The following is a 15,947-nucleotide window of genomic DNA, read 5'->3' as shown; positions in this document are numbered from 1 at the left end:
AATACCCCAAATGTATGGGTTATTGTATGGTTTTTGCAAGCTACAGGGCAAATTGTATAGTGCGCTCATCTCATTGTGGGACATGACACAGCATATGGCGGGGTAGGCACACAGAAAATAAAAGTGGTAAATTCCATAACATTCTAAAGAAACACTGTTTAGATAAAAAGACAAAACCATTTTGCTATCCTGGTACACATGCTTTTGTGGACCATGGCTCCCATCAAACATTGATCATTGCCTTCAGCACATACTGCTACAGGAGATATTCCATGCCTTTACCATAGGTTTCACAGACATTTCAGACATTGTCACCACGACATGGAATATCATGAAGGTTTTAAGGTGTTACAGAGTGTTGTTATTTAAGCTTCCTCTCTCAGTTTCATTATTGGACCACATTGGCACAAAGGATTGTTTGCATACTAACAGAGATACCTAGTATACAGTCTAACCCACAATGTGTAGAGATACCTAGTATACAGTCTAACCCACAATGTGTAGAGATACCTAGTATACAGTCTAACCCACAATGTAGCCCTATGTTATTTTATAATGGCAGGGGCTATTTATTACAAGATGGCAAAAAAAATTGGTAGATTATTAGATGAAGGCAGTAATTGGGTTTGTGGTGAAGAGGCTAATGAAACCAAGAGGTCTCAGACAGAAGAACCTCACCAACAGGTCCATAAAGAAAACCGGTTTTGCGGTAGTCAGCCGTACACCACTGCACATGATCATATGTTCTTTACTTGTGGGTGAAGCACTAGCAAGGTGTCTGGGCAGTGTGTGTGTTTCTGCTGTCATTCTTTATAGAAGACATCGGCCCTGATGTTGACACTGTTCCCAAATCAGGACAGTTGTTCTGCAGCTGTTGCCTGACCCATAGGTATATCCACCTACACACAGATATATAATTCATAAATATATAATACATAAATTAAAAAAACACATTTCTTCAATTTTATTCATACAAAAATATTGTCCTTTTAAGCAAAAGCCATACTTGCCCCAAGAAAAAAACAATATATATATTTATATATATAAAAATATTTCTAATATATATAAAAATTATTCTAATATATATATATATATATATATAATGCTAATATATATATAAAATAATAATAATGCATATATATATATATATATATATATATATATATATATATATATAATAAACGGGAAGTAACAGTTGAAGAAAGACTTGGAAATTGCTTTGGCTCTATAGTGTAAAATAGCGCTGGTCCTTATGCAAAAACCACATCCATAAAAATAAAATAGTAAACATTAGAAACAGCATAAGGATTTTAGGAGCCTTGGCTAACTGGCCCAAAGACATTAATGTGAAATGACATATACGGTATATCCCTCAATAAACATGTTCTGCATTGCTTTTTTAAGTGACGGGCGGCTATTCTAATCACTTACCTATTTATTATCCCAATGCATTGATCTCATGCTAATATTTCGCCAGGTTTTTAGTAATTAAATAATAATTCCCCAGTTTTAAACTTTTTTCCCCCATGCAGTCCTATCAGCGGTTGACGCCGTTGTGTAGCTACAGTAACAGTAAACACATCGTAAGCCAGGTACATGTATGAACACTAGGGGTATCGCAGCACCTCGCATCCACACATCACGATAGCGGGGCGCATGTAAACCCCGGTAAGCTCCGGTCTCAGTGCGGCCCGAAACGTTATCACTGAAGAACCATACCGTATGTTCTAACGATGGAGATGTCTTCCGCGGGTCGCTTGTCAGCGCTTGGGTCCCGACTGCTGGACAGGGACACGGCTCGCCGCCTCAGGTGTAAAGAGGCGGGGTCATCTTCTCTTAGGAAAAGTTGTTGGCAGTTTGCGTTACTTGGCTTGAGATGCGGAGACAGAGCAGCCATTACTAAAAAGGGCAAGCCGGAGGACCCACGCGACATCTACAAACATCTTTATTCACGACGCGGGTATAAATAGAACACTTTATAAAATGCATAAACATTTTTAAAGTACAATTTAATTCCTTTTCAATTGATACAAAAATCGAAAATACACAAAACAGTTATTACAACCATCATACAAAAAAACCGTCAAACACCGCAAAAAAGGACTGTTTTAAAGAGTTGTGATTTCACAGATTATAACCGTTCATGTCATTATCGCAACAGGTTGCCCATAACAAAAATGTCCGCTAAGCACGAACACTTACAGTCATGTGACTTGACTTCGGCTATGCGTTTCCATGGTGAAGCGTTCTTAGCTGACTGTTCGTGAGAGGCTGGGGTGTGCGGCTTGGTGGCATAAATACACCGAAGATCGTTGAGATTGACATGTATATAAAGACACCGCCTGCAGTTCTGTTTTATAATAGATAATGCTTTCAAAACCCTTATCACGTTTGTTTTTTTTGTTGTTTTTTAAACGTATATTATAATGAAGAATTATTGTTGGCAATTTATTTAGCCTTTTGGGCAAATGCCCTGTGGGCTGCTGGCCAATAGCATCTGCAACAATCTGCTTGATGACTAGACATCAACTCATCTTGCATCCATGGATTCTCCAATAGACGGGTTATTTAGGATTTATTTGAATATGAATAAATACATTTGTGGTTTTAATGTCATTGCTTCTGCTTCCCAGATTAATAGTATCGCTTTAGGGTTACCTCCTATAGGAAGGAATTCATCAATATTCAGGATTCTTTTTTAATTATTTCTCTTACTTGTCACAGATATACTAAAGAAACATCATCTAGGGGGAAATACACATAATCATGACACTCTTTTATATGGACAACCCTCATGAAGCTCATCATTATGGCTGTGAGTCATAGGAATTGTAGTCCACAAGATGACCTACCGTTTTTATTTTAAAAAACAAAGATATATAGATATATAGGTAGGTAGTTACTTTACAATATAAACATATAGGCAGGGATCAAACCGTGATTTTCTGCATGCTGGAAACGAATCTAACTTACCACCATGCACACACTTTTACATTTTTTTATAGTTTTTGTCATGGAAGCAAGCCGCAATATTAGAAATAAAAGCCTCTGCAAGTAGTGTAAACATAAGGCTTCACATCGTTAACCTCTTAAGGACCAGTTTTCGCATTTTTCCTATGTCTTTGTTCAAGCGTCATTTCCCCCTTTCTCATTTAGTGTACCCACAGAAATGTATATTTTTTAAGACAAGTAGGGCTTTTTTTTTATTTTGTATGAACGAAATTCCAAAAAGAGTATATAAAGTATACACAGCTAGTGCAAATGGGAAATGGGAAATACTAAACTATATTTAACTTGACATGATTTGGAAAGCACTCTGTATTAATATACGGTATATATTAATATATAGTTTTCATTTATGTTAAATTTTTATTTTTAATTTGTATTTTTTTTATCCCCTATCTATCCCTAAAGCTAATCCTAACCTTATAATTTGTCACTAATTAGCTGTACACTTTTGGTCTTCCAAAATTATGAAAAACGTAATGAGATTAGACATTAATCTCATGAAAGTCAATGGAGGGTACTGGTTTTTATTTTCAGATAGCCCATTTATTTAGAGCATCGGTGATTGTCAATGGAAGGCCCCCAAAGTGGCCCCCAGGCTGCATTTATTGAGTGCCAAGGGGGTGGACAGTGATTTTCACTGTAAATCCTCAAAGCACCCAAAGGGTACTTAGATTAACCTCATCCCCCTATCTATTTTCTATTTCCAGAAGTATAGTTTTTATATATATTTTTGACACGCACCATCCCACTGAGCAGGAGATGGGAGTGGTGGATATTGTTAAGCCCCAAGTTTAATTTATTACCTCTGTTCCACCATACATTGGGTATAGGGAGACAGGATGATCATGGGTTAATTAATCCGCAAATTCCCTGTTTATTTTCTTGAGCGTACGCAAGTTAAATGTCGTTTTTTAAAACTGCAAATGCGGAAGCCATTTGTGGCCAATGACATTGACGCACTGTATGGAAGCCATTTGTGGCCAATGACATTGACGCACTGTACGGAAGCCATTTGTGGCCAATGACATTGACGCACTGTACGGAAGCCATTTGTGGCCAATGACATTGACGCACTGTACGGAGGCCATTTGTGGCCAATGACATTGACGCACTGTACGGAGGCCATTTGTGGCTAATCACAATGATGCACTCTGCCTGCTGCCATTTTTGTTCCAAATAAGGCCGCAATTTGCAGGCCTTTCTGCAATATTCTCTCGAAAGGCTTCTAAGTTCCATCAGGCTTCCAGTGGTGAATGGAGATGCTGAACAGTTGAAATTAAGGGTTTCATATAATTTTTAATAAAACATTACATATGTATTACTTACTTAATCAAGAGCTCCCTTTTAACTTGAATACTTTTCTTTAGACTCCCACTCCGTAGGAAATGTATCCAATAGTAGTTGTACATGCACAGTACACAGTACAGCACAGAACAGGCACATATACAATTATATGACCCAGGCGCCGGGCGATACGAACTGCGCATCCCTACGCTAAACCCCGAAAACAGGCCGCACCCCCACTTTAAAGACCTAAAGCGGGGGGAGTGTGGCCTATATTCGGAAAAATACGGTATATATATATATATATATATGTGTGTGTGTGTGTGTATACATACTCTATGAAATATATCACACAAACTAAAACGTAAATCTTACTTATATAGGTTATTAAATGTTAGGAAGCGTATGGCATCCCTGGGTTTCCCCTGTGTTTTCCATCTTAAAATACAAAAGAAAAATATGTTTTAATAATAGTAAAAAAACAAAACAAAAAAAAAACACAAAGAAAAAAGAAAACATAATTACATGAACCCCAGGGATATCACCACTATCTGTAAGGACTATAAAGAACCCAAGAAGATCTACAGTCAGCCCCAGCTTTAGCACAGTTAATGATAAGTACGAAGACTAATTTTCTGTACAGATGTGCGATAAGCACAGCCATCTAGCGGCAGGAAAGCTCTTCCATTGAAAGTTTGTTAGATATGATGTCTGAAGTGTGCCGGTAATATGTATACATTTCTAAAATATCATATTAAGAATATGTACCCATGTATATAAGGTATAGTGTGTGTGTGTATGTGTGTGTAGACACATAATAAATACACATAAAATAGAAGGTGTTTGAAATGTAACTGTTTCATTAGATTGAGAAATCAGAAAAACATAGTTACTCCTATTGACACACGTTACCATGCATGTGCAAGAAGCATACTTAAGTATGCTTTCTGATTTCAGTAGAGGCAACCTGGAGGAGGAGGAAAACGAGACAGAGCTTCAGTCAGCAAAAGGCACAATTTACTTGAAAATGCATTTAGCAAGAAATTATAATGCAGTTGTTCCTTAAATTAGTCTTGAAGGTAACCAGTTCTTGAAGACCACTGTGTCATTTAGTTTGCCCCAGATCTTATCCAGTAAAACAAAATAACAAGTATTTGAATCCTGGTAATAAATAACCAGACCCCCCAACTATGAATATAGCTAAAATAGCCTGTGTCCTTGCTATTCCCTTTCAGTGTTTACCTATTTTACCAAATTACAATTTTCATGTGCGTTCCAAGTAATGTGGTTCTCCTGTTGAGTTGCACCTTACCCTTGTTTTAGTTGCTCTCTGTGAATTGCTTTTTATCAGAAATATAGAATGATAAAAAACCCAAAATATAATCTCACTCCCCCAGATTAGTGATTTGCAGAACAATCTTTGTAAAAAGCCCCTGTGGATGAGAAAAAAATAATACAAATGCATGTTTTGTGCATAGATGCTCAGACATTTTATTGCAATACATTTGAAGCTAAAGTAGACATCCACATATGACAAAAAAAAAATAAAGGTAGTTTTTTGTGTAGATATTTTTAAATAGATCCGCACATACATATGAGCCTGTAGAAAACCATTATTGCATCTATGGTATATACATATCTGCATGACAATATATATAATGTGCTAGTGTTTGCAAAGTTAGGTGCACAATAAATGGCCTGTGTATGGATAAATGAGAGCAGGAGCCTGGAAGTTCCCCCGTATAGCTTTTTAATCACATGGTAAATGATGAACCGCCGTCACTTGGAAAGCCTTCGCTTGTTCTTTTGGAAACGTACATATCAGAAGACATCCTCGAACTGCGAGTTCCCGTCATGTATTGTTTACTAACGCACCACAGATCTTGGATTATTTTCCAAAAGTAATTCCTAAATTTGACTCCGATAAAAGCATATATGCTTGGGTTCAGGCAACAGTGCCCAAAGGCCAAGGTTTCTGTTAGAAAAAGGGCATAGGCGCTTTTAACATGCTCATGGCACCTGTGATCAGGGTTTCCAATCTCTATGGCTTTCTTTAAAAGAAGGACGTTGTACGGGACCTGGCAGAACAGAAACACAGCTACTACGACTACTATGACACGTATCGCCTTGTGCCTCTGAGAATTTTGCGCGTGGAGCAATGTTTTAATAATGCACGTGTAGCAGAAAAGCATAACAAGAAATGGGATGAAGTAGCCGACGGCTACCTGCACCGCCAAGGCTGCCAACTTTAACTGCAATGCCGTTGATGCGCCGTAATATCTTGGTTCGCAAACTAGAACAGAATTTATTTCGTAAGATTCACTGAAGTAGTAGGTGAAGCTTGAGAGCAAGGCAGAGAAAAGCCATACGAACAAGCAGATCATGTTCTTGTACGCCATTGCCGTCGTTCGAAATTTAAAAGACTTTGTGACCTGCACAATAGCGACGTAGCGGTCGATACTCACGCATGCTAACAGCAGCATGCTGCAGCTGAAATTGATGGCGTACAGCGCTCTCACTAATTTACACATGAAGTCCTGGAAAATCCATTCTTGTTTATGATGATACACAGCCCAGAACGGAAGCGTGAGAACGAGCAGTATGTCTGCCACGGCCATGTTTAAGAGATACACATCCGTCATTGACTTTGCTCGCTTATAGTGATTGAAAGTAACAATCACCAACACATTTCCTAGAAGCCCCCACACAAACATCAAAGAAAATAAAACGGGGGCATATGTTTTCTTAAAGAGCCCAACACTCTCCATGGAGCACGGCTGGAGATCCTCATCAAAATAAAGAGTTAAGTTGGGGTAATCGTAGGGGGTAATGGTTTGCATATTTCAAAATGTATAAACCTAAAATAGAAAAGATAAATCGATTAGCTATTACACAATACATATTACTGATTCATTGTACAGCGCCAATAAGTATCTTAGTAAACATGTATATTATAGAAAGACATTAGGGTTATAAGCTTAGAATATAGTGATTCTTGTTCAAAGTTTGTCTCGCCACCTTCCAGTGGCAGCAATATGTTCTTGCCATAAGACTACTTTCAAAGTCAATACCAGAATCCCTTTTTTATACAGAACAACCAATACAGTTGTTCTGCAAGCCAAAGGGGTCATAAATGATTAAAATTTGTTATACATTATGACGGCAAGGTTAAGACATATACCGTACCTTTTTTGTGCCAAAGGGGATTGCAAAAATCTTAGTAGAACGCACACAATATAATGTTCTCAGCACAATAAACTTATAAATAAATAAGATAAGGGGAGTTCGGCACCAAACAGGACCTAAACTATTTTAAAGGATAAGCTCTTCCATTTGGTTCAGAAAATCGAAGAGAAGTGAACTTGCCTGCCAGACACCCGAAGTTCTTGTGGACATGTACAATGACCCAAAGGGAGGTGGTGCTTTAGCCGGCTTGCTCCTGGCTTGCTTTTCCTAGTCCTCACAAACTAGGCTGAATGTGGCTTTGAGATGTTTCTCCAAACTATAGAATAAAAAGGTGGTTAAAATTAAGGTCAAAAATGCCCGCTAACAAGTTTCGCAACAGGCAGTCTGAGATCCTTTGATTGCAAAGCATTTCGATACTTCTGATTTCCTTAATTGGTTAAAAAAGGGAACTGTTTTTCTCTTTGTAAGCAGAATTGCACTTCTAATTACTTTTACTCAACATGTGAACTTTGTTGGTCAAATATCAAGCTAGAGAAAGCATTACTTAATAGAGGCTATCCAGATGAATAACTCTTTAAATAGTACCGTATGTACTGCAAACAGGGGCGTAACTAGAAACCTCAGGGCCCCGGTGCGAGAATCTGTTAAGGCCCCCCCCCAACCCATCTATCCCTTTCTCACTATCTCCCCTCAAACCTCCCTACCCCCCTTCTCACGATCTCCCCTCTACCTCCCTACCCCCCCTTCTCACGATCTACCCTCTCCCCCCCTACCCCCCCTTCTCACGATCTACCCTCTCCCTCCCTATTGGTGATTTTTGTTGTAATTCGTGGGCAAGAAACTTGAAAGTGTTACCAACAAAGATTTCTGTATTTATTTCCAAAGGCCAAGTCTACAAGGCTTACCAGGTTTTATTGAGAAAAAAAATACACTGTTAAAAAATAATCTAGCCTCATATTCAAAAAACTCCCTGATATTCACACCTTTAACCACTGGGATCCAGTTGCTGGGGGCAGCCTATACTACCCAGAGATGCATTACCTACAAAGCAAACCTTGATACCTATAAACCTCGATACGCGTCTTGGTCCTGGGGCATGTAGACATTTGGGCCACATTGAATACAAATGTTCCAGAAAAACCTCAAGAGATCTCAAACTTGCTGTCTGAGAATGTACATGTTTTCTGTGGATTATATATGTACGGCCGAGACCTTCCAGTGCACATGCAAAAAAACGCTCTCATTTATTTCAAGAATTATTGGACCACGTGCAATTCTTTAGAATATTGGGACTGCAATTTTACAGTGACTTTGAAGGGGTTAATTTGTAATATACACTCACTGGCCACTTTATTAGGTAGACCTGTTCGATTGCTTGTTAACACAAATAGCTCAACTCAACGCATTTAGGCATGTAGATGTGGCCAAGACAACTTGCTTAAGTTCAAACCGAGCATCAGAATGGGGAAGAAAGGGGATTTTAGTGACTTTGAACGTGGCATGGTTGTTGGTGACTGACAGGCTGGTCTGAGTATTTCAGAAACTGCTGATCTACTGGGCTTTTCACTCACAATCATCTCTAGGGTTTACAGAGAATTATCCGAAAAAGAGAAAATATCAAGTGAGCGACATTTGTGTGGACGAAAATGCCTTGTTGATGTCAGGGGTCAGAGGAGAATGGGCAGACTGATTCAAGAAAGGCAACGGTAACTCAAATAACCACTCGTTACAACCAAGGTATGCAGAATACCACTCTGTACGCACAACACGTCGAACCTTGAAGCAGATGGGCTACAGTAGAAGAAGACCACAGCAGGTGCCACTCCTGTCAGCTAAGAACAGAAAACGAGGCTACAATTTGCGCAGGCTCACACCAATATACCACCACCAGCCTGAACTAATCAATGGTTCAGGCTGGTGGTGGTATATTGGTGTGGGGGACATTTTTTTGGCACGCTTTGAATGCCCTTTGAATTTATCTGTATTTCTGCATATGTCGCTCATTAAATTTGATCTGATCTTCAAACTTTGTCACAACAAACACACAATTATACATTTTTGTGTCCTCATTGAACACACTGTGTAAAATCCACAGTGCAGGGTGGAAAAGTATGTGATCCCTTGGATATTTAAGTCTTGGTTAACCCTCCTGGAGAAAGAAAAAGAGATTTCTAAAGCTAAGCTAAAGACTTACAGAGATCTCTGGAACATGCTAACATCTTTGTTGACAAGTCTACCATATATAAAATAATGAACAAAAATAAGGAAAAGGAAAAGTCATAAATATTGCTGAATGGGTTAAGTTCACAAAAGAGCGGCAGGATGTTGCCCAGAGCTACTGGCATAATCTGTGGGCAAACTTGAGCTATTTGGAAGCAACACACAATACTATAAGTTTTCTGTCCTGGCAGTCCAACTAGTACAAAGCCAAGCCCCCCTGGTGTCCTGCTCAACAATGGGGCAGTTACAAGGGAGATCTTTCATCTCCCCACTTGGCCTGTTTGCACTATGGAGGTTGTACCGGATCAGCACAGCCTCAATACAGGATTCTTAAAAGTGTGCAGCTCCCTTTATTATATTTTAGATGCTGACGAGGAGGGTGGAGGCTTTGGGACAAAGGTAAATACACTACTTATCCTACCTGTAAAGTATGGTGGAAGGAGCATTATTGGTTTGGAGCTGTTTTGCTGTCTCAGAGCCTGGACGGCTTGCAATCATTAATGGAAAAATTATTTTTTTTCCATCTGTCCACTAATAGAAGTTAAACAGTTAGATGATCTCGCAGGACAACGACCCAACAGGAATAAATCAACAACAGAACGATTCCAACAGACAGAAGTACATCGTCTGGTGAGGCCCAGTCAGAGTCATGGCCTCCCTCTAGATTGTAAGCTTGTGAACAGGGGGCTCTCTACCTAATGTATCGGTTTGTCTTAGTCTGTCAGTTCTAGTTTTGTCATTCCCCTTAAATATATGTATTGGAAGAAGTGCTGAGTAAATTGTTGGCACTACTACTAGTCAGGGCCAGCCCTACAATGGAGCCGACTGGGGCAATTGCCCCAGGCGGCACTTTTGAAGGGGCGGCACTTTGCCGCCCCAAGCGCTTTTTTTTTAAGCGGGGGAGAGAGAGGGGCGCCGAGTGGTTTTCGCTTACCCGCTCGGCGCCCCTCTCTCTCTCCTCTGCGGCGAGTCTCCCTGTTCGGTCTCGGTGCCGGCTTGTAATGCAGAGCGCCGGAAGTGACGTCAATTTCCGGCGCTCAGCATTACAAGCCGGCACCGTGGCAGAGCAGGGAGACTCGCCGCAGGACTGTTTAAAGGTAAGTCCCGGGGGGGGTTAGGGTAGATAATGGCGTTGGCGAAGTTTAAAATGCCGCCCCCCCCCGGCGTCGGCGGGGGGGGGGGTCATTTTAAACTTCGCCCCAGGCGGTATTAAGTCTTGGGCCGGCCCTGCTACTAGTACTACTTTTTTCCAGCAATATATATATTCTAGATGGTATTGCAAACACAACATATTTTTTCAGCTAAGGGAATGCATCATAAACTATATCATAAGCTACCTAAACATCTCAGTGAGGACATATACCAGTATATCCATAGTATCCATGGTATGGACCTCAGTGTATACGGGTGTGTGCATATATTGGTGTGGGGGTGTCTTGTATGAATGCATGTGTTTTTCTATGATATTGCTGCATGTCTGGGGATGTGTATAAGTGTACAGGCTTTTGAGATCTATTCACTAAATAGGAAGTCTGGGTTATACATTTTAGCGCCCATATATCACAGTGCATTATAAAGGGCAAACCACAGTGACATAACTTGCAACATTTACCAAAATATACAGATCCCAGAATATACCCTACAACAACCATGTGGTTTATTAAATGAAAGCAGTAGCTAAATTCAGATACACAAATGCTTTTTTTGTGTTATCCTCGCTATTATTTTAATGTGTTAGTATAACTGCAAGGATAAACAAAGGCTTAAGAAACAGTTCTTCCAGAAAACTGTTTTAATTAGTTAAATGTGCAGTATAATGTATGTAATAACTTGAATAAAACCTATACCCACACTTAGAATCACAAGTGCATAAAGAAATACCTTTGTGCGTTCTAAAAATATATTAAGAGAAAAAATGATCCTATAGTATCTTTTTAGTGTGTCTATATATTGTATAATATTTTTTGTCCTTAAATTACAGTTACAATGTCATAATATGAAATTATTTTAGCCTGTCATTTCCTAAATATATCCAAGAATCAGTAAAGCCAACCTGTAATGTTACCTTAAGGTATCCATGATCACTGTATAAACACTTGTGGAACACCGATTTTGGAATTTCTTCCCTTAAAATCTTACGCCTTAAATTCTTCTCCTTTTATCATTTCTCTATCCTCAAACTGTATGTCTTTAGCATTCTCCACGTCTATGGCCCTTTTAATTTAAAACAATTTAATTCATTATCTAGGTACCTTATACTTTGATTTAAAATTAGTCACAACATCTTAATCGGTTTAATTTAAACTGTCTACAATTTGTGTACTTTTCTTGAAGCATGTACTACAAATGCATTATATGCAAAATTCACTTCAAGATGAAAGTATTGACATTGAAAAATATAAGGAAAAGGTACAGTACCTGATTATTGACAGGGCAGCTCAGATTGCATGTTTGATGATAGATATTAGCATGAAGAATGAACAGGAAACCACTAAGTAACTTCTTGATTTGTCACTTCATTGTCACACAATGGGATGTGCTATATATGACATACAATAATTTTGATAATGTATATTATTTCCTTTTATATGTACAATATAAAATATATAGACTAGTCATATTAATGTATATTATGTAATGTGGTTGTTTTTTTTACACATAGGAAATTCACAGTTTTTCTTAGATGCCAAGAAACATCATACTGCGAGATTATAGTGTAAAGATGAAATGTATTTTTTTTTTACTTAATAAAAGCATTAGTAGGCAGAAATGGAACTCTATCCATAGCAAAATCTGTGCATGTTAAAATAGTAACATTTTTCAATCAAAAAACATATCAAGAAATGTATAGACGGGTGTAAATTCAGTAAAGCACTGTTAAACAAATGCTCAACACATGCACAGGTTTAACTGGGCAAATGGAACCTTTCATTGTCAGAAGAAAATAATAGTAATATTAGCTAGCTGATACAAGATTGATTGGTAATAATCAGAAGAGGACTATTTTAGCATGTGAGCTTTATAGAGTAACCAGATTAGTCAGGAAACCAGCATTAAATGAGAAAACCACGCATTTCATAATCTGCTGCTTATATAAGAAAAGAAAAGAAAAAAAAATCGAAATTTTAGTGTCTTAAACTTTTTATTTTAAAAAACATATTTTTTTTTTTAAAAGCACCAACTACCTTGTCCTCGACGTTGAAAATGTAACATGCTACTTGAACACATCACCTTCAGCAATTACTCATACAATTGCAGAGTTAAGGCAAACACTAGCATAGCACTTGTTGATCAGAAAAATATTTCCATACCTGTCATCTGATTATCGCAATTGTTCAGTTGCATCGGAGATTCTTTAATTTACATAATAACGGGGTAAGAAAATGTTGATGTTGGCCTCACATATAACATATATTTCAGAAACAAGCAATATAATGAAATGGGGGGGTGATATCCCTTTAAAGGTTTATACGTTAGGTTGCAATTGGGAAAGTAAAAGTGAAACAATACTATATGGAACCTATACATTTTAATCAATATGAAATGGCAAGTTGGATTGCCCAGTGGCTGTTTTGACAGGCATGGCCATTTAGTTAAAGGTCAAGCTAGTCACTATTTGACTACCCTAATGGCCTGTGTTTTTTAACAAAAATACACCAATGGCACAGTATATATACAGCAGCACGGGATTTGTGTATAATTTGCAGTTACAGGATATTTTGTACATACGTGCACACTAGGATGGTGTTTAAATAAAGTCCTTGTAAAGTGCTAGATGGTGTCCCAAGTGATGTTCTCCATCAACGTTCAAGCAGCCAATCAATACCTTATAAACAAATATACAATCAAAATATAAACAAAATAAATTTAAAAAGTCCAATGCGCAAAATATCGCAAGGTATGTCCTCAATGCGTTTCTTTCTAATTTGCGAGATGTTGCAAAATCCTCTACTTTAGGGGCCTTGTGGTCCTCCCTATATATTGGCACCCACAGGGACACTGAAAGAGATACCCACAAGGACCCTGAAGCATAGGATTTTAGATACACTACATTGCATGAATTACAATCTGTGAAATGATCAATAGTATGCCTGTTATTTGTACACATTTTGCATTTTCCACATGTATGGAACACCAGGGTGGTCGAGCTCATGTGCCCATACTACACAGCATGGGTATAACTAGAAACCACAGGGCCTTGGGGCACCCCAACTGCACAAGCAACATGTCCCACAGTGCCATCTTTGCACCCAAACAGCTTGTCTATGCAATCTGTTCCCTCAAACATGTATGTGCTATCTTTGCCCCTAAGCAGCTTGTCTGTGTCATCTTTGCCCCCTAAACAGCCTGCCTGTGCCAGGAATTTTGCCACACTCTTCCTTACAACGCTGCTTCAGTTCATTGAGGTTTGCGGGCATTTGTTGATGCACAGCTCTTTTAAGGTGCCGCCAAAGCATTTTAATCGGGTTTATCGCAACACCTTGATTCTTTTCTTTTTCAGCCATTCTGTTGTAGATTTGCTGGTGTGCTTGGGGTCATTGTCTTGTTGCATGACCCAATTTCATCCAATCTTTGACATTTGACCCTAGAATACTTTGGTATACAGAGGAGTTCATAGTCGACTCAATGGCTCCAAGGTTGCCAGGTCCTGTGGCTGCAAAACAAGCCCAAACCATCACCCCTCCACCATCATGCTTGACAATTGGTATGAGGTGTTTGTGCTGATATGTTGGGGTTTTCGCCAAATGTGGCGCTGTGCATTATGGCCAAGCATCTCCATGGCAGGTCTGGGGTGAGGGGTATAAGCCCCTCTGCCTCATAACAGAGCTCAACAGGATCACGTAGTGCGAAGTGTTGGGAGTCTGGTAGCTCGCATCATGTGTATGGTATGCTCTTGGGAGAGACATGTGTGATGTAGTGTGTAAGTTCTCAAACTGTGTTGACTAACAGGTTCCAAAAACTATATCAATTATACAGCTTTAGTACTGCCCAATATACATTATCTTTGACCCCCCCATGGGCAGGATTGAATGCTGTGCTTCCCGAATATTCTGGTTTTTTTTTAATTATCGACAGGGGACGTTTTATACCATTTAGGCAACAAATATCTTATTTTTCAGCTTAACAGCCATGTGCTGGTCTCCACCCAACAATTGTTATGTCAACCCACTTTTTTTTTTTTCATTTTGGCAACCAGGTGTTCTAGTAAGCTCCGTTTGTCTCGGGAAATAGATTGTATCACCTTTGATAAAACATATCACTATTTTTTTTATATATTGGAGTCTATGGGGGATCTGCTACTCAGCTGTCAGTGGTAAATGAATGCCAGGTATGCCTTAGTTCTCTAAATGGTAGCCAACTCAAATTCTATTTTTTTTCTTTTGTCTAAAGTATAACTTAATGTTGCATGCAAATGATAATGTTCCCATTACATGGTCTAAGCACATCTGTCTAACCACAAAAAAATATGTGTTAGACTTCTCAGTTTTTGGAAATAATTGCAGCACTAAGGTACTTGTGGTTTACCTCTACTCATGCAATTTTAACAAAAAAAACCCAGCATATTTTTCAGTCATGAAATAGGTCATCTCCGTAGGTAGTTTTTTGTACAAGAACAGTGAAACAGCCTGGTGAGTACTTGAAACATACAACACCCATCACTCTTACCCCCAATGAGTATGAGGGTGATGGGAGCTGTAAGCCACAAAACCTGGTGTAGCGTTGGTGAAAAAATGGATGAAATTCATATTCTGGCTAAAGGGTTGACCATTTTTGGGGATCTACTGCCCACCACTGCTTCCCTTTTTTATTTTCCTTCACCTTTTCTCTTCCTCTTCTTCTTGTTCCTCAGGCTAACAGCTAATTAATATGGCCAAAGGCTGATTTTTTACCTCCAGTTCAGTCTATAATGTCGAAAGCTAGCTCTGGGGGTATGGCATTATTGGGGATGTCTCTTTGGATATTGGCCTGACTTAGATATCACTACTTGGGAACTTTGTATTCTTGCCTCTCTTTGTATTTCATGAAAACCAAAAGACTTAATTAGGAATAAAATGGGTGGCATACTTATAGGGATTGTGCATTATTCCCATAGATTGTGTTTTATTTAGTATATTCATGGCATCTATTCCTATGTTTAGACTATTCTGCCATATTTTGTGTGCTGTTGCCGACATGGGATGCATTAGCAATCTACATGTAGGTTATACTAAATACATGATACACTTATTAAGGGGAACACTAAGAGT

The 15,947-nt window shown here is 38.8% G+C and overlaps 1 protein-coding gene across 1 annotated transcript; it reads right to left on the bottom strand.

Moving 5' to 3' along the window:
* Window positions 1-5,791: 5,791 nt before the first annotated feature.
* CCR6 (C-C motif chemokine receptor 6) lies at window positions 5,792-7,133 on the bottom strand. The gene has a single exon (XM_053460274.1). It carries the CDS (start codon window positions 7,131-7,133, stop codon window positions 6,048-6,050), a length of 1,086 nt encoding a protein of 361 aa, XP_053316249.1. The 3' UTR covers window positions 5,792-6,047.
* Window positions 7,134-15,947: the final 8,814 nt, after the last annotated feature.

The sequence above is a fragment of the Spea bombifrons genome, chromosome 3 (genome assembly GCF_027358695.1).
Source record: "Spea bombifrons isolate aSpeBom1 chromosome 3, aSpeBom1.2.pri, whole genome shotgun sequence".
NCBI classification, from domain to species: Eukaryota; Metazoa; Chordata; class Amphibia; order Anura; family Pelobatidae; genus Spea; species Spea bombifrons.
Note: the sequence above shows the minus strand (reverse complement) of the source record. Positions and strands in the feature narration are given on the sequence as shown.

Coding starts and splice junctions, on each gene's coding strand:
- CCR6 (XM_053460274.1), bottom strand. CDS start 7,133: ATGCAAACCATTACCCCCTACGATTACCCCAACTTAACTCTTTATTTT.